This window comes from Fulmarus glacialis, unplaced genomic scaffold (assembly GCF_000690835.1).
Source record: "Fulmarus glacialis isolate BGI_N327 unplaced genomic scaffold, ASM69083v1 scaffold2022, whole genome shotgun sequence".
NCBI classification, from domain to species: Eukaryota; Metazoa; Chordata; class Aves; order Procellariiformes; family Procellariidae; genus Fulmarus; species Fulmarus glacialis.
In genome coordinates this window covers 163,992-183,225 of record NW_009195759.1, presented here as the reverse complement: position 1 = coordinate 183,225, position 19,234 = coordinate 163,992, and the positions used below count along the sequence as shown (strand labels likewise).

General features: G+C 37.1%; 1 protein-coding gene across 1 annotated transcript in view; it reads right to left on the bottom strand.

The window, feature by feature from the left end:
• The window catches only part of LOC104084369 (neurexin-1-beta-like), a 127,622-nt gene that overhangs the window by 3,095 nt on the left and 105,293 nt on the right, over positions 1–19,234 (bottom strand). Inside the window, exon 4 of the mRNA XM_009588178.1 lies at positions 1,060–1,149. Within this exon, the coding sequence (XP_009586473.1) occupies positions 1,060–1,149 (90 nt within the window). The remainder of the gene's footprint in view (positions 1–1,059; positions 1,150–19,234) is intronic.

Here is a 19,234-nt window from a genome sequence, read left to right as displayed (position 1 = left end):
TACTTTTTCTTCAAGTCTGCCAACATTTCAAAGTTTTTTCCACGCAATACAGCATAGGGCCTATAGCTTTAAGGATGTACATGTGAGTTTATGTATGTATAGACATATACAAATATGTATATACACACAGAGAGAATTTATATATATGCCAACAAGCCACTAGATCCAGTGAAGAGTAATCTGTCATATCTCTATGTAAGTGAATAAAATATTTATATTTTTAATTAAATGTTTCAATTTTGTATTTAAATGTTTATTTTCCTTCAACATCCACACTGAAAAGAAACACATGGTTCACACTGAGTATCTCAGAGGCAGATTCAAAAATAGATGTCTGATTGGCTTTCAGCAAGGCTATCAATTAAAATAAAAGATTTTAGATGTAAAAGCGGCTTCAGAAATGATACACATACCGATGGAGAAATCATGGCACATTTCCATTAAACAGAGAAATCCTCAGCAACAGTACCACTCTTAGTGAATAGAATAGTCACTTTAGCAGATTGGTTTCTGCTCACAAAAAGCATGCACACAACTTTAAGTTCTGTTTAAATTAGTGTTTGTTCCAAAATCCCCTTAGAAGGTTGCAAACGTTAAAGGGACTTCATTTTGATTGGCAATTCATATTGCCCACTATTTAAGATACCTACAGTTTAAACAAATTTTTTTTCAGGACCATAATGAAGATATCATAACTACATATATTTTTAGTTAATAATTTAGATGCTGGAACATGTAATATAATCTATGAATGATTTATAATTTTTGGTTAATGTTTGCTATGAGTACCTTCATAGATTGAGTTAGTGGATTATATTTAACAGTCCCTTTAACCTTAAGTTAACAGGGTAAGATTATTAAACAGCTGGTACTTCTAGAAATGTATAGAAATTATTATACAAGGTATGCAAATATTACTCTATATTTTACTTTTTAAAATTTGTTTTTAATTTAGTTTTACTGAAATTTATTTTTTATGTTTATTAGTGTTACAATGAAGTACTACTTGGTTATGTTCAAATTATTTTTTTATTTGAAGTTTTAATCAATGTTTTTTACCTTTGTCGAGTAGCCATTCATCAACTACTCGACCAAGTCGATATGGAATTCGCTGTCTAGCAATCGCCAGGCGCTCGTTATCATTGTTTCCTTTAAAGTTTAAAGAGACATTTCATTGGTTAAAATCTGTAAGGTCAAAGGTTAAAAGTTAATACTTAAAGCTTGAGCTATACAGTTGCCACATGATTTTTTGAAATTTGGAATTTTAAAAAGTGCTACCTAGAACATTTCATGGTTCAGACTTTTCATTCATTCATTTATTTTATTTTAGCAAACAAAATTATTCCTATGTTAATTGAAAATTAGAAATCTGCATTTGAGCTAGGTTATTAAACTTATGTTATAGACAGACCCAAAAAACAAATTTAAACATCATCGAATGGCTTTACAAAAAATGATCATTGACCTCAGGGTTTTGTCTTTTTTGATGTTTCTTATTAACTAGTTAAACATGTTCAGGTGAAACAGGTTTAAGTTTTCAAAAGACATCCAACCTCTCACTCCAGGTTAGTCATTTAAAGAAGAAGAAGAACACAACTCTTAATCACCATCTAAGGCACGCTTACTTCTGCTGTCTAGAAATAGACCTGCTGTAACTTATTTCCTAGTCAGAAAAAATACATTCTTAGTCGCTTCATTTAAATAAATTCCAGAGATTCAAATATATGGTACAGGACAGACCAGGGTATTCACCGTTTGTACATTCTCATAGAACACACTGACAATGTCTTGAAGGAACACCAAGGCTTTGACAAAAGTGACTTGCTGAAAGGTAGCCTGGTTCTGAAACGTGGAAGCATTTTAAAATTTAGCAAGAGGCCATCTGTAGTGGGGTTTCATAAATTAAGAACTAATCAGAACTCGGCAATGCAAAACACAAACTTGTCATATTTGCAAACCGTATCTATTCTCAGTCTGTGCAGAGACCTTTGACTTCTTTAAATAAAACAATGACATAAAATAAGGCTGGTACAGTCAAAAAAAAAAATCAGACAACAAGGAATAATGAGCAAATCATTTTAAATATTTATTTCTAATTATAGCTTTTTGTGTTTGAACGATATAGGTGTGATCCCTCAGAAAACCATGTCTTCTACTTAAAACTTGTCTTAGGAGAATGGTAAACCTTCCTTCAACGTACAGGTTTTTTGGTGGCAGCAGTATTTTAGACCAACAATACCTTTTTCTTCGATTGTATTGGTTCATATTAGTAAATAACCTGAGAGATAAGAAGAGCCAGATGAGTAAAAAACAGTCATTCCTAATTCAGGTCCAAATCCAAAGTCAATCTTACTAGCTCAAACGTGCATACTGCCTTTGACTTCAAAACCCAACAATGAACTGAGTCCTGTATCTGCAGTGGAAATTTAAGTACAGGATGCAGTAGCCCACGTAGTGCTCAGAAATTAATTTTGTTGAGCTAGAAGGATCCTACTGCTGATTATCAAACCAAAGTATTATCCAAATTCAGAAGATCAATGTTCTAGTTTGTCAGACAACTATCCCCACTATCAGCATCACAAGCCATAAAAGGCTTGCAGGGAAGAATCAGTACCATAGCCCCCAGAAATAGCAAGAGCAACAGCTTCTGTGCCAAAAACCATGGTGGTTTTATGCAGATACTTATTCTGCAGTGACATGAACTGCTACTTTCCATGTTTCATGTCTCCCTCATTTGGTTTAGCATGGACATAGTTCACTATGCTAAAAGCTGATCTACTCTCTTTTGAGAGGATGTCCTTTTCCTATTCACTTTCCATTGTAGAATCATAGAATGGTTTGGGTTGGAAGATCATCTAGTCCAACCCCCCTGCCATGGGCAGGGACATCTTTCACTAGATCAGGTTGCTCAAAGCCCATTCAAACTGACCGTGAACACTTCCAATGATGGGGCATCCACAACTTCTCTGCACAACCACAGAAGTTGGTTCCACAACTTCTCCAGGCAAATATGCTATGTGAACTTCTATATGCATGTCAATATTAAAAAGCGCATGGGTATATATATAAAAATATATACATTTTTTTCATATGTATATTTCGCTCTGTTCTCAACTTTCAGAAACATTCTCTGTAAAACAGTATTTTACTGAAACTTTCCTTTTTCTGCCTTTCCAAGAAAATGAAAATTTAGAACAAAAGGCTTCACTACACAACTCTTGTGATATTGTGAGAATACAGAGTGTCTTAAAATTTTTTTTCCTGTTATGATCTTCAAAATTACTGCTCTTCATCCTGGGCTCTTTCACTTACAACAAACTTCTTGTGACTAAATGGAAATTTGAGAAGTACAGGAAAAACATGAGAAATGTCATGTGATCAACATGGGAACAAAGATAAGTAGTGTGATCCTCCATGTCTCTGTTCTGGGTTTGCATCTTCTATTAAAAAAAAAAAAAAAAAAAAAATATACACACACACACACCAGTGAGTTAATAATTTATATTCCCTGACAGCCAGTTACTTTTAACACTTATGTTTAGCTTTTCAATAAGATGTTTCTACAGTTTTTATGGAGGCATTATCAGTTGATTCCCTGAATAAGTGAGAGAATGTCCTATTTCCAAAAGGTTTCCTTAACTTAAAACAAATGATTCTATGAGGTTTTGTTGCTATTTGGTATGGGGTTTTTTTTGTTATCTATATTTAAAAAAAAAAAAGGGGGCGGTGGGCGGAATTCTTCTATGTCATTTATAAGAAAAGACTAAATTGTTCAGAAGAGCTTTGCAGGCATAAAGACTCTATTAACGCAATGGAGAGAAGTCTCATGGATGTAGATCATCATTCACTCATCAGATTCACCCGCTGTTACTCACTGGATGCCTTTCATGAACAAATGCTCCCTAGACCTCAGAAGAACCATATAGCCATGTCAAAATGAAACACTGTTCACAACTGCATATGTTGGGAAGGCATTAAACTCTATGTCATTTACTCAACCAGTGGGTGTAAGTTAGGTGCATTTGGTAGAAGGACCCTCTGCAGTCACCAGTCTGGATCCCGAAAGCTATGGCATCTCTCTACTGTAATTCCATTACTAACACAGGATTTATCCTAGACAAGGTTTATTGCTGCCTCCACTTTCACTACTTCGCAGCAGGTCCAGGACATCTCTATGGTGATCGTGGTAACTCCTCTGTGAATTAACGGCATAAATTTAGTCTTGGCCAGCTTATACATTCCTTGGAATTATTCCATTAAAAAGTCCATGCAGTATGTACAGTTTTTGAGAATATTGCATCCTATTATAATGTGACTCTATCTATAAATTATATTTTATACTAACTGCAGCAGTCTTGCACCACTGGGAGCAAAATACAAATGAAAAGCAAGGAAATAACCATTTGATTTGTAAAGGTCACACAAAAAAATAATTGCCGATTACATTAGCCCATCCCTCATCAGAGGAAAAGTGCATTGTCAAATGCATCTCAATTTGACACTATTACATTAGCTTAAATTCTTCTAGTATGTAATATAAATGGAAGGGCTAGGGGGAAATGGTGTGGAACTTACCCAGATTTAGTTTCAAGGAAAACACATAGGTTTAGTAATGATGAAACTAGTAGACACATAAGTAACTTAACAAGTACATTTTAAAAAAAAAAAGATAGGTAGCATTGAAAATAATGGAAACGACATTAAAAGCAACAAATACTTATTATTACATCATGAAAAACACACATCTTTTCAGTAACTGCTTCTTCCCAAACAGCTGGTTTGGGTCGTACACAACGAATCTGGATAGCCCCACTGAATTCAGTAAAACTGCATTTTCTTCATCTGGTAATCTTATCCCCAGTAGGGAAAACAAAAATACCACATACTGTTTTTCTCAAGACTATTCAGTGCACATTTTTCATGCTTCCTTTACTTACGCTTGTTTTTACCAGTATGGTGAACCACAAGGAACTTCTTCAGTAAAAACACTTCCAAGAAGGTTAATAAATATTTTCATACTCTAAATAAACCTGTGGCTTTGAGATTCTATTTCTGTTACCTGTCTGAAAGATTAAGTGCTCTGGCAGGCATGCTTTTCAACCATAATTCATAAAAAACAACTGATATGCCTAAACTTTAATTGTAAACAGCTATGTGACTCTCCAGCATGACACTTCCTGGTTGTATGGCTGAGATTTCTTTGATTAAAAAAGCTAGGTAGAAGTGATTCATTCAGGATGTGCACCGTGACATTGTCTAACCTGATTGAATTCTAGATGGCTTCATTCTGCTGCCAAATAGATAATATTTTGTCACAACACAGTGTTAATTCTGGTCGGGCAGAAAGGCTTCAAGGGAATAACAATAATTCCAAAGAATCAAGGTAAGCAGAGAGGAGCAGCAAAGGTCAAATCTTTGAGTCGGAGCTAAATCTTGTGGCAAGATTGAGAAGCAGCAGTCCAAAAAAACTTTCATCATACCTTTATATCTATAGGTCAGCTGGGACAAACCAACTATGTGAACTTCACTAATATGTATTTTATCCCTCCTGATTTATTATATTGTCAGTGCTGGAGTGTAATTCTATTTTGTTCTCTGAAATAAAGGTGTCAGTTATTGATGTGAAATAGCAGCATCCTTGAAAGAGAATAAGTAAGAAGGTTGAAAATCGAGAGTCTGTGAAGAACAACCTAGACTAGAGAATATTTTCTTTGAAACAAACCCTTTAACAGAATACAAATTCACCTTGTTAGTCTCAGTGGTCTGCTAGGGAAATAAATAACAAAGTGATGAAACCAAGGTCTATCTCCATTTATAAACCCCCCTCACCCTAGTTTTGCTCATCATGATCTTGACACTGCTATTTCTGAATCATGACTCCCCTGACATCCGCAAGAGGAAGGCAGAGACCCGTATCATTCCTCCAGATGCAGTTAGGGATGAAACCTGCCTGAAGAGTCAGCGGCATGGCATGGGAGGAAGCCACAGCAGCTCTGTGGTACAGGGGCAAACAGTCCACAAAGTGTCTCACATGGCCAGGCTAGGAAACGAAAGCACAATCTCAGTAACGGCCCATACTAAAGTTCATTCGAATCCTCTATTACTGTGCACACATGCTTGTGTGTACAAATACACTGCAGATGCAAAGACTGTGGTCTAAAATTTGTGCAACAGATGATTTTGCACGTGCAGCTTGCCTCTTCCCAGCAAAAGAGGGAGTGATATTTTAAGTGCTATCAATAGAAAGCACAAACTTTTACGTGACTTGCACATAATTTTATCATGCTGGTGTTCACACTGGCTCCACGTCCTGGCCATACGTGGATGCTTTCAGTATCACCATGGTCACAGCATAAATTGATGTTAACAATACAACAGATTCAGACTGTAATGCATTTCAAGTAGCCAATATACAGTCATTCTCTAAAGCTCTATTAAGATTCAAATTTAAATAGTCTTTTAAAATAAGGAATTCAGTGGCTATGTCTACACTGCTCTGTTTGACCAAGGACCCCTTAGACAGGTCACTCAGGCTAGGGCTCCCCACCACGCTGCAGACCCCGAGCACGTTCCCAGACTTTCCTTGCACGATGAGTAGGGTGTGCTAGGGCATAACCTTACTTCACCTGCCACTGTAGACCTCTAGCAAGTCTTGCTCCTAACAAACTTAGCTCCTAAGTAGTCTGCAGCACATCCCATCATCTGATCCTGCCTCTTGCCGTCATAAACAGCCCTACTATTACCCACAAGCATCTTGTCCTCAGCAGCCATCAGTAAGCTTGCCTGCCAACACAAGATCACCTTTTCCATCACACCCCCCTGGGCCCAGGATATACAAGCATGAGACTGGGTTGGATGGGGCAGAGGACAAGAGATCCAGGTCCACCCCAGAAATCACTGTGTTTGTGGGGGACTCTGACACTGCTCTGACCCAGATTTTTTCTGAGTGCTTACAGACTTGGCTATCTGGTATTTGATCCAGGAATGAGAAAGTTCTGAATGGATCAGATAAAGCTGTGTGTCTTTTTCTGTTGCTAAAATATGCCAGCTCTACCTGTTGCAATGTGTAGGACGACGAGCTGGGAGAGATCGAGGAGGATACAGTGGTCAGCCTCGAAGACTATTGTACGAGGAGTTACATATCCAGGAGGCTGATTTGGGCCTCCTCCAGTGTTCAAAGGGAAGGTAGACACACAGCTCTAGGATGCATATTTTTTCCCATTGGACATCTTGAACAAACCTTACCCACAGCTTGTTGAGAAGATAAAAGTGCAAAGAGACTCTAAAGTTAGAGAAATAACCTGTAGCAAATAACTAATGAGTGCAACTCTACAATGCCTTACCTTATTCCAGAAGAGCTGACCCATTGAAAAAAGAAGCCACCATGAGGTATGACTTCTTCAAACTTTAAAGTGACAAACCTGGCAAGTTTGTATTAAATGACCATAACATAATATGGCCCTTTTCATCCTCCAGGGACTCCCAAATGCCTTATAATGAATATTAGGTATCCCAAGAGGATATTCTGCTCACAGAATGACTGACAGCAGTCTTCATAGCAGAGTGAAATATCTCATCGGTGGCTTATAACACTGCTAAACACAAAGCAAGGCTACCTTAAAGAAGAATCCAATTATCAGATTTATCGGAATGTATTGATTCCCATTCCACTGATACTACAGACTGTACCAAAACATCTTGTGTTCACCTGTAAGCTCCTTGTTTCATGCTTGCATATTAAACAAACTAAATCATATTTTTACAACTTTCTACAGGATAAAACTGAGAACTCTCATTAACCTCTCAGGGAGATCTGAACCTTCACTTCAAATCAACTACCTTCCGCCCTGTTTTGTTTTTGATTATTTTTCACTGGATTAATTAGTAATTAAACGAAGAGTGTGCTCTTCCTGACTCTCACTTCCTCACTGTAATGCAATATCTGTCTCAGTTTATGCAGTGTTGGATTTCTTACTTTGAGAGATTGGTGTATTATATCAAAAGCAAGTGAGAGAAGATGAAAAGCAACAAGAAGGAGATAAGAAAACATAGGACTTGTCTGATAAATTAAAGGTCATATTTTGTTATCAGGAGTTTTAAAAAGATCCTTTGTACTGCCTGTGCAGCATTTAAGGGGCTAATATTGTATGGCTGCTGCTAAAACAGGCAGGAAAATTGATAGAAATCATTAAAGAGGAAGATTAAAGTATAAAAAATGAATTGTTATAAGTACAGTACCTTGCCCCACATCACTCCAAGAGTGACATTTTGCAGTTCTCCAAGGTAAAAGGACTCTGAACTGTTTCTAAATCATAATGTCACAGCATTTAAGGTTACTTTACCTATAGAAATTTAACCAGAAGTTGACTGTAAGCAGTTTCTTATTCAATAGGTTTCCAACAGCTGGAAAATGGAGAATATTTCAACCCTACTGTATCTAAAATTAGCTAGGTCTGAGATAGCAAATACTGAATGTGTTCTTCTGACTTCCGCTCAGGTAGCCATCGGGATGATCTTCATTTCATGTTATCAAAGAGCTGCTATATAGAATGTCTCTTGACAGAAATAATACATTATATAAATGAACAATGGCAAATGGAAAACACTGTGCTCAGCTCTTATTTTAAATTTCTATTGGTCTGTAACCCCATGAGTATCCAGTATTCAGGTAGAAGCCATCAATAAGAATGGTCTTATTAACTATGTGCAAGCCTCCTAATTAAGTTTAGTCACACTGCAAGTTCCGAGGACGGAATAGGACAAACTGTCAAAAGGTCATTGCTCATATAATTGCATTTTACTGTAGTCAGTGAAAGGCTTTGGGAAATTCTGTATATTTTTTCCATATATTATTTCTGGACCATTTGCAACATGAAAAGTTATCTGAAACAATTAAAAAAACCCCAACCTTCTGGGGTTAAATTCTGCTCTTGGTTATGTGACTTACATGAGAAAAAAAAGAGTTTGGCCTTCAGTTGTGATCACCAAAGCTACTGCATTTGAACTGCTCTAGCAGACTGTTTGGAGGCAATGCAGGGTGCAGTGAGGATAATTTCATGCTCATTACATGACCAGAGACACAAAAACCACAAGAAATCTAAAGCAACGAGCATCAAGCCTCAACAGCACACAAACTGACTTGACTGCAACTGCAAATATTAAAAACATCGATTTCACGTTCTTTCACGAAGCATGAAAATGCTAGATTTAGCCACCACTATGCCCCAAAGTCCTGGACCATGCAGGTGCTTTGTCACACTCACTACATCTGCCGAGGCTGTGTGGGCTCGTTCTCCTAGGGATATGCAATGATTACACACAAGCCAATGGAAACAACAAAAGTGAGGTCATTATTTGGACCAGCCTTTGCCAAGCAGAAGAAACCAAATGCACCCATACAGATAGAAAATAGCATTTAAGAGATAAAAATCTGTTCTGTGTCAGCAGTGCAGCAAAAAAAGTAGCCCTTGGCCACAGCAAGCTCCAGACTTTCAGTTCTGTCTAAAAGTGGCATTTCAGTTTGTGTATTTATGCCTTGCAGACATTTTACTATAAAAGAATAATCTATTTCAAATGGAAAGGTTTAAACTTGTACACATAGGGTTTTTTTAATGCTTTTGGCAAGACATAGAAACAGAAACTGTAAATAATGGAAACAGATGCTCACTGAGATAAAAGCAGAGGAGTGCTTTAGGACTGCAGAACTATTATGAGCAGTCCACCACGTAACAGCATAGTGGCCATGGGTAGACTCCGAGCAGTGATTTTGTTTTATCTGTTAAAATATGATTCCTTAATTATACGTTAAAATAAAGCTTCACTAATATTTTCCATTTAAATTAATCTGTGATATGTAGCACATCACTGTAACTTTTTATGAAATAGAACTAATTTTTTTTTAAATCTGCAAAGTTTTTCCAATTAGCTAACTATCTTCCCCTTGTGATTATGTTTCACCTCAATTTTCTGTGTAGTCTGAGAAGACTAAGAATTATTGTGAAACATTTTATTTTGCTTTGAGATTCTGATTTTGAAGAAAATCGAAAACTGCATTGCTCAAATACTCTGGATTTCTATGTCCAAAACTTCTATAGTTTCCTTCTTTTAGGATTTAGGAAGTTCTCAAGAGAGGGAAAAGATGGTTACCATATCATATTTATCACTTTCCTGAAATCTGTGCTTCATGACTTCTCGTATTCTCCGTGTAAAAATGGGAGAAAGACCCACTGCTGAATAAAGTGCCTGTGAGGAGGGATAGGTGTGAGAAAGGCTGTCAGTGTTGTCACCAACTACTCCCATGGAAAGTCCATTTCAGTGCACCCTATTCTGCAAAAGCACTTAAAGACACGCTGAACATCAACCACAGAAGCAATTCTCGAGTGCCTTGCTAAATCATGGCTTGAAAAGGCTTTTGAAGCTATAGATCTCTTCTTGGATGTTTTCAGATGACAGCTGGTGTCAAGGTAGCCTTGGGCAACTAGAAGAGAAAGCCACCGACTCCAACGCCAGATCTAATGCATATGGATCTGACCTGGACGAGCTAAATCAAGATATCCCAATTTTTAAGCTCTCGCCCAGAACACACTTCCATATGAGGAGCCACTCTGTTTTAAAGTTAACATGGCCACATTTTAGATGGATAATGCAAAGCTGGCAGCTAACTTTTGTGTAGGTCTAAATTTATTGGCTTGATTTTCAGAGTTAATCTGAATTGAAACACCAGAATGAAAAAACAATCCATATTGAACTATTTAAGTGTATATGAATTTGCAAGGAAATATGTAATCGCTAGTCAACTGTCAATATATTTAATTTTTCATTTTCTTTTACAAAAATCAGTTTGCTAATGCAATATCCAAAAAGTAGACTCAGCTTCTACTTTAAAACACTTATGAAATGTTAAATGGGGAAAAGAACAACTTTTGAAAGAAAATAGCTCTGCTAGCACAATTTACACATCCACTTTTTCTCAGAAAACCACTTGACCTTTTAAAAACATACTGAAACCCACTATGTTGAAGAAATTAGATAAGGATATTATCATCTTTCCAGCTTTATGAATTCTAGTAGCTTCTCTAACACAAAGCAGTAATGCATTATTAAAATACAATGCAATACGCTATTTTAATTATTTTTATTTTTAAATGACAGTCCTGAGAGCGATGAAGTATTAAATAAACATCTAATTCTAAGCAGATAATACACTAACAGCTAAAACGTGCAGATGGCTTACTAATAAAATATCGGTACATTGCAGTTTAATAGCATATTTTCAAGACAAAATTCAAGACTGTAGGAAGGAAGGACTACATCATTCCATCAATCTACTGTCCACCATCACCCATGAAAGTACTGCCATGGAATCAATAGATTAGATGGGAAAAGCAAACTGCCTATCGTCCTTGCTTTTATTAATACGTGCATGGATTTGCCACTGCTTCCGAAGTAGAACACTAGAACTTGTAAACAAAATTTCATGGCTAAGGCTGAAGTAAATCCAATTAAGATTAAAATATGTCTAACTGTCAGGATGGATTGTTACCATCAATAAAGCACAAGGCTAAAACATGGTTCTGACAAAGATTGGAGTAACATCCCGTTTGTTTTCTGCACAGAAAACACCATGGTGCTCACGACCACAGGGCGATGGCAGATGAGGAAAGTGAACAGACAGCAGATTATTTTTGACAGACTCTTGCAACATGGCTCATCTCTCCAGCTCAGCTGGAAAAGCTTTACGCAGGCTTTCTCCATAGAATGCTCTTTAACTAAAGTCAGCTACTGGAAACAATACATGTAATAAACTGTGAGATATCAGATAGAATGGCTAAGCAAGCAGCTAACTAATAATCATTTTCCTAGCTACCAGGATTTATGGATGTATAAATATAGAAAGCTGAGAAAGAGAAAGATAAATGATACATTAGGATTGGGGTAATATTTTCAATATTCTCTTTCTGCTCTTTTGCAAGTACATTCTCAGCTTAATGCAATAGGACTGACATGTTTAAGGCATTGTATAGCTGTTGTTTAGCTATATGTTTATGGATATAGAAATTATACCTGGAAACATTCTTTTTTCTGGTCCGACTTGGTTAATTCCTGGGAAGGTATAGTTATACCTGCATTACGAACACAATGCTACCATAGCATTATCCTTATATTGATAATACATTCCTAATATAGACATAGGCATAATCTGATCTGTATAGCACAGGATATGAATGTTGACCCACTTGATCCTGTATTCAGCCATAAAACTATTCTTTGGTTAATTCATAACCCGTAATGGGCTCAAACAGGTCTTCCAGGAAAACATCTTCTCCTAACGTGATGACACACAGTAGAGGAAAATCTCTCAGCAGTGAATTCCAAGGCTCACTGTTGAAATCATGTGCTCTATTTCTTGCATGAATTTCTTAGTTCTGGTTACAGCTTTCTAGGAGCAGCTAAAGAGTACTGTAAGCATCTAGTGTTTTCTCCCCCTGAAAGCACTTATACTGTAATCAAGTCACTGCATAGTTTTCTTTTTGATACTATAAATCAGTTGAGAAGAGTACCTCTTTTGGGCTCGTTACACATGCACCAATTTTTTTTTCCATAGAACCACAGACCCCAAGTACAGACTTTGATACCTGTTCCAGAGCTGGTTTCAAAGTGCTGTAAAGGCTGGTAAAATCCTCCCCAATTCTTACTTTTTAGCCTTTTGTACCCACAAAGTGATTTTCATAAACTCCTTTGTCACAGCATCACATGATGTTTCATATGGAGTAACCTGGAAGATGGGACCCCTACAAGCGACTTCTCAGAATTATACATTTCTAGGACATTGTCTACATTGCCATAACCTTCACTCCTTCCTCTTAGACCCATACCTTGGCATTTAGCACTGCTGCATTGCTTTCTGCAACTTGCTTTAAATCCTCCTGGCTTCCCAAGCGATCATGTTCACACGCTACATTTGCCATGCCCTCACTATTATTTACCGCTTTTTTTGTCTTTATAACAGTCACACATCATCAGCAATGACTTTATGCAGACTTCCAGGCCACTTATAAAAGTGTTAAGATATTTTCGAGCCCAGTACAGAACCCCACTGGACGTGTTCCCAGTCAGTAAATGCTCCTTACTGATAACTATTTGTTGGATGCAATATTGAGGTTATTAGCTCAAGCTGACTAATGAAAAATTAACTATATTCACTGTTCATCACTTTTATGAAGAGTATCCATCAGCTTTGGGACTGACAGTGAGATGTGTGGCTGTGATATGCAGGCTCCCCGAAGTCACTGCAACACTGAACACCGCAATGCTGCACCTCTATGGATGGTAATTTGGCTCATAAAGGATGATTTATACACACAGGATACCTGTGAGCACCAGAGAAGTTAAAAAGGGGAGGAAGAACCCTGAAACTGAGCCTGAAATTTCTCTGTCCAAATCCTTCACCTGTACCTTATCCTACCACAGCTTTTTGGAATTGACGTGCAACCATAGCACTGTCTTCAGTCTGAGTTTGTATTTTAGTTCAGACAGAAACACACATGAATTTGCATGAGAGAGAACTACAGGACTAGGACCCTAAAAGTGAGGTGCTCAAGAATCCTTTGGTTGAAAGTTGCTGTGAGGCAATTGTTCTGCTCTGAAAATAAGAACGTATTTTCAAGATGTAGCCCTATACCCAGCTACAGTTAAACTTTTAGTACCGTTTGTTCTTTTGAAAAGGGCGTATTTATTCTTCTCTCCCTATTGTGCAACTGTAATTTTAAAATTTTAAACCAGTAGTATAGTATATTAATGCCCGTCAGTTCTGTAAAACAGGAAAATCAATAGTCCACTGAGGAAAATAAACCATTCACATCTGAATGAAAGCAATTTGTAAAAGCATAATTTCACTGCCTTTAATTCAGTTAACTTCTGCTTGTAAGGGGTTGAAATCAGGATGTTGTTCACAATGTTTTGTGCTTCTGATACAGCGGTGGATGTTCAATTTCTGCTTCAAATTTATTTAAAATTGTGTATACTACAGAATCTGACTCTTGTGAAGCTCATAAGAGTTCTAGGTTATATAAATCATACAAGCTTTTCAGTCTTTTTCTGATGGGTAGGATAGACTGCAAAAAAGACCCTTTGGTTTAGCTACACCTTCCTGGGGTCAAGGTAACTCTTAGAACACTCCTGGAACGCTCTGTATTTACTTTTAAATGCACGATACAATGCAATAGTCCTGTAGAATTGGTTACAACCAAGTTGCCATTAATCACAAATCCAAAGTATTAAAGAAAAAGTTATTTTGAAAGTGTGGACACTGCAGTTTCAAGATATTTTCTTTTTTAACCAACTTAAGACTGCAGAAAGCTAACCACACTGCAGGATGAAGAGATGGGTGTACGTCTTCTCTCCTGTGTTCACATGGCACAAAGGGGAGAAAGAGAGTCTAAAGCATGTACATACTCATATGTTCAAGACAGCAATGATTTGTGTCCTCCTGAATACTGGAGGTTCAGTCTCTTGAAAATCTATCTAGGACAGAGCAAGTTGCCGTTTTCCCTGCTGCAGTATGAATTATAGTGACTCCTTCTGAATTAGTTAGTTTAATGGAAGTTCTTATCCTGAAGACATAAAGTACTATTCTGTTGTCACACCTCACAACACCAGTAAAATATATCTGGGGACACATACACACATGTGCCCCAAATAAAAAAATACCTCATCTTCCGAGAGCACCTAAAACACAATAGCACTGCAGAGAAATTAATTTTGTTTTCCACATGATAGATTGTCTGGTTGGAAGGCTCAACATCGCATTGATTTGTTCTGTCCTGAGAAAGGCTTCCATTTCAGACTGACTTCAGGGTTGCCCCAGAAGCTAATGGAAACAGACTGCATGGCAGAAGGAACACACGGCAGAAGGACACTACCGTACTCCTCTCTTGCACGCTCGATCAGCCACCGGGAGCATTAATACCAGTCCTAGGGCAAACGCACGTGTACGCCCATCGAGTAAGGCATCTAAGGTGAGGGGCACAGTCACAAGCATACCAACGCTTATTCACTTAAGTGTTACACAAAAGTGGGTATCGGTTTGGCTTAGTGAGCGACACATTACATAAAGTCCTGTGTAATCTTGAACGAGGCGGCTATGAACCTACTAGAGGGCAGGCTGAAAGCAAAGAAATAGCGGAATCCGGTGTTCAAAACTTTGCATTGACAACATGGTCCTGCCACCGGGAAAGAAAAGAAGAATGACAAATATCTTTTAAGACATTGATTCTATCACAGATATCAGCATTGTATTGTTAAAGAAGCTACCAAGTAGCTAAAATTCATTTTCTTTTTAACCAACACCACATTAATCGTCCACTTTGAACTTATCCTACTACATTGGATAAGTTGTGATACTGCAGGTTACATGGAAAACATATGTCAAACCAAATAAAACTGTGCAAAAGAATCCCTACGTATTGGCAATGTTTCATCTTTTGTGATCTGACTTTTGCTGGATTGTTAATAGATAATGGCCTTCCTGAAGAGGTGAATGAATCCCCACAGCTTGTGGTCTTCTTCAGAAATTCCATTTCCATATCACCCTGTGCGTAATTATGGTAAGCAGGTATGGGCACCATCCTTTGCCACAAGACACAAAAAGAGCAAATATCTGTTTCTTTCAGCATTTTAGAACACCTTTTTCTGAATCACTGCTCACTTGACATTTTCTTTCTCCTTCTAAACTAGATGCATTGTGCCATCTTGCTGTATTTAACTGAAAGGTGTTATACCTTCTGTGATCAAGTAGTGACAACTGTGCCACACATTTTATCAAGATCTGAATTTAATTACAGGATCTATCAAGTCTAAGAAGGGATGAGCCTTTGTATTTCACCAGGATATCCAAGAAAAAAGAAAATCTGTCTGCAGACTTAGAGAAGCATTATTATATAGCATTATCTGACAGAAAAACTTGATATGCTGTCAAATTAAAAAGCTGATTTGGGAAACTTTACTGAAACCACTTTTTGAAAAGAAACTTATTGTAGTGTCTTGTTTGGGTATCACCTAGGCTCTTTATTTAAAGAAGACAGCAGGATAGAACAATTTCATAATCTCTCAAAGGGCAGGAGTGCTTATTAAAAAGAAAAAAAAAAAAATTCATTGACTTTGGATAAGATGTAACAGATTTTCACCCAAACAGGATGGGAAAATAAATCACCATTTTTGTTAGCATCAATCTTGCACATGAACAATAAAATTATGCTGAAAGTGAGACCTAGATACATGCTGAAAAGTACATTTAATCATAGCCAAAGAGTAGTCAGGGCTGTATGAATCAGAAAAAGATGCAAGAGATCAGTTGTGCGGTTACATATTGGCAAAGGTAAGGTAGCTTGCTGGCCTAGTTACATCCATCACTTAACTGCTAGTTTGTGGCTCAGTAACTAAGATTAATTTTTAATCTATTTTGATTCCTGTTAAATTAGTTTCTTGCATCTTACTAGACTCTACAGAACTTGCTGAAGTGAGTTTCACCAATTTCCTTGACTTATTTTTAAATTCCCTATGCTATTATTTTACATACTGCTATAATGCCTTCTTTTATTCATATTATAACTAAACATAATTGTATGAATACAGGTAGATATCAATTTCCTGTAATACTCACTGAAGATTTTGTCCAGTTGAAACAAACAAAAAACAATGCTATTTTAGCTTCGCTTTGAATAAATAATGAAAATAGCATAGAAAATTTAATTGTAGGCAACATTTTTTTGATTGAGTGATCATGAGTTGACTCAAATTAATACAAGGACAACTAAAAATAATACTGTAAATCAGATTCTTGATTTCAAAGAACAAAATCTGATAATGTGAAGGAAACCAGATTGTGTAATCAGTCTGAGGGGCAGGACGCAGCCACCAAGGACACTTGGACACACACACACACACATATATATATTATATATATGTTTGGACTTGCATCTTGCAAGGTTAAAAATATACAAGGGGAGACCTACTAGCCTGAGTAACTACACCATCATAGACTATATTATAGGAGGTAAAAACCCCAGACTTGCTCAGCAAAGAAAGCAGTGACTTTCAGAATTAGAAGAACAGAAATAAATATACAACTAAAGTTGCCAAAACTCAAGCTAAAAGGGCCTTTCAAAGAAAGTAAAATAAATTTAAAAGCCAGAGATTCTCAGGTGCTATAAACAAAAAGAGATCACGGAAAGAAGGGGAGTCATTTTTTAGTAAGGTTGATGATGATCCAAGGGAGCAGATTGGATTGACTAACAGGAGTGTGTCTATGAAAATGTAGAACTCCGCAGCTCAGAAGAAAGCAACATACATATTCTTAATGAACTTGTGGGGTCAGAAGGTGAGGAAGACGATTTCTATCCCAGAACTTAAAAATAACAAGCCAGGAGTTTTTAAATACAGTTATCCAATAGGGCATGTTACTTCTTGTATTAGAGAACAGAAAATTCAATAGCTTTATACAAGAAGCCGTCCAGTCAAACTATTAAGTCTGACCTTAGCCGTGCTTTAGAACAAATTCAAAAGGAAAGAATTAAAGACATGGAAGTGATTGGAAAATGAGATAAAATGCAAAACTTTACCAAATCATGTTAGACTAATTTAACAGCTGTATTTGATAAGTTAACTGATTTTCTAGATGAAGGAAATGAAGTACATCTAATTTATCTGGATTTCAGTAAAGCATTTGATAGGATGCCATGTAGAAAATCATTGATTAACTGTGGAAAACAGAGGAGTATAAAAATTGTACGGTAAAGAGCTGAATAAAAAAGACAAGGGATAGCATTGAACAAGGAATTCTTCCTCTCCTCTCTCACAGCCTGATATCCTGCTTCTGTATCTATGGACACGCTTCTGAATACAAGGGCTGCTTGTTTTAGGTCACACTCAAGGTGCCTGTCTTCCCAGGATGCAAGCCCCTTCCAGGAACGAGCTAGTGCGTTGGAGTCGTCTTCTCCCTAATACTTCCACTTCATTAAGGTGTCTCCTTCAGCTTCTTGGTGAATCATTCACACAGATGATAAACAGTCATTACCGGTTGCATTCAGACCTGCCAGTACGCCAAATATATCATATTCTAGCCCTCATTGTTCCTCACTATATCCTCTATATTTGAAAACTAAAAATCCTCAAGAGATAGCAGGTCAGTCAGACCTATCAAAGCTCTCCAAGTATTTTGAAGAGGTGATGCCATCTAGTTGAATGGCTGGAAGATGTATGTGTGCTTAAGTCAAGCAAGTGTAATAAACTAAATGCTGAGTTCTATGTCAAGGTAACAAGCTGAATATCATGGTGAATTCCAAAACTGTGTCAGACTACGCCATAGGAGCTACCACTGAGGCCGCTGCAGGTATGTAAGGAAAATCAATGGTTTTCCCACAGGAAAACTACCAAGGTGGAACTCCTAAGAAACTATCAATCTTCTTTGGTATTTTCTTCACTGATCTCTGTATAAAATGTCAACCACACAATGAAATCTGCAGGTGTCATAAAACTAGACATATTGGTAACTCTGAAGAGGCTGCAGATGTCCGCCAAGAGGAACTGAGCCCTTCTGAGTTAACAGAAGTGACACTAAAGCTTATACTACAAAGTGCAGGTCACACACTTAAGATGTAGGACTAGTCACTATTTTTTGCAATAAATTGGGATATTATGAGAGAGAATTCATGAGGAAAGATGTTCAATGGGTATACTAGTCAGGTGCAGAACGATATTGAGCCATCCAGTTTTGATGCATGAAAAGGGAAAATAAGATCTTAGAATGCATCAATGGAGATGACTTTCAGCATTAATGTCTTCATACATCTTTATATGAGGTCCTAGTGTTCTCAGCATTGTCCATTTCCAGGCACATGTGCTTTTGAAAAAATGAATTTAAAATGAAAAAGCATCAAAAGAAAGGCTATTATGATGAGCAGAGAAATGAGAAAACTATTTTGTGAAAAAACATACAAGAACAAAGTGGGATGAACTGGAAAGTGTTTGGATTGTAGGCTGAAAAAAAATTTCTAAGCGCAGGAGTTTTCTCCTAAGTTACCCTCTCAGAGAAGCAATTTATGCAGAGAAGCAGATTTGACCCTGTATATTTTTCTTTCTCATTTCTTAAGCTCTTCTATCACTAACATAACTTTTAAATACACATGGGAAAAAAAGAAATAGGAATAGGAAAAAAACAAACAAACAAACCACTAAT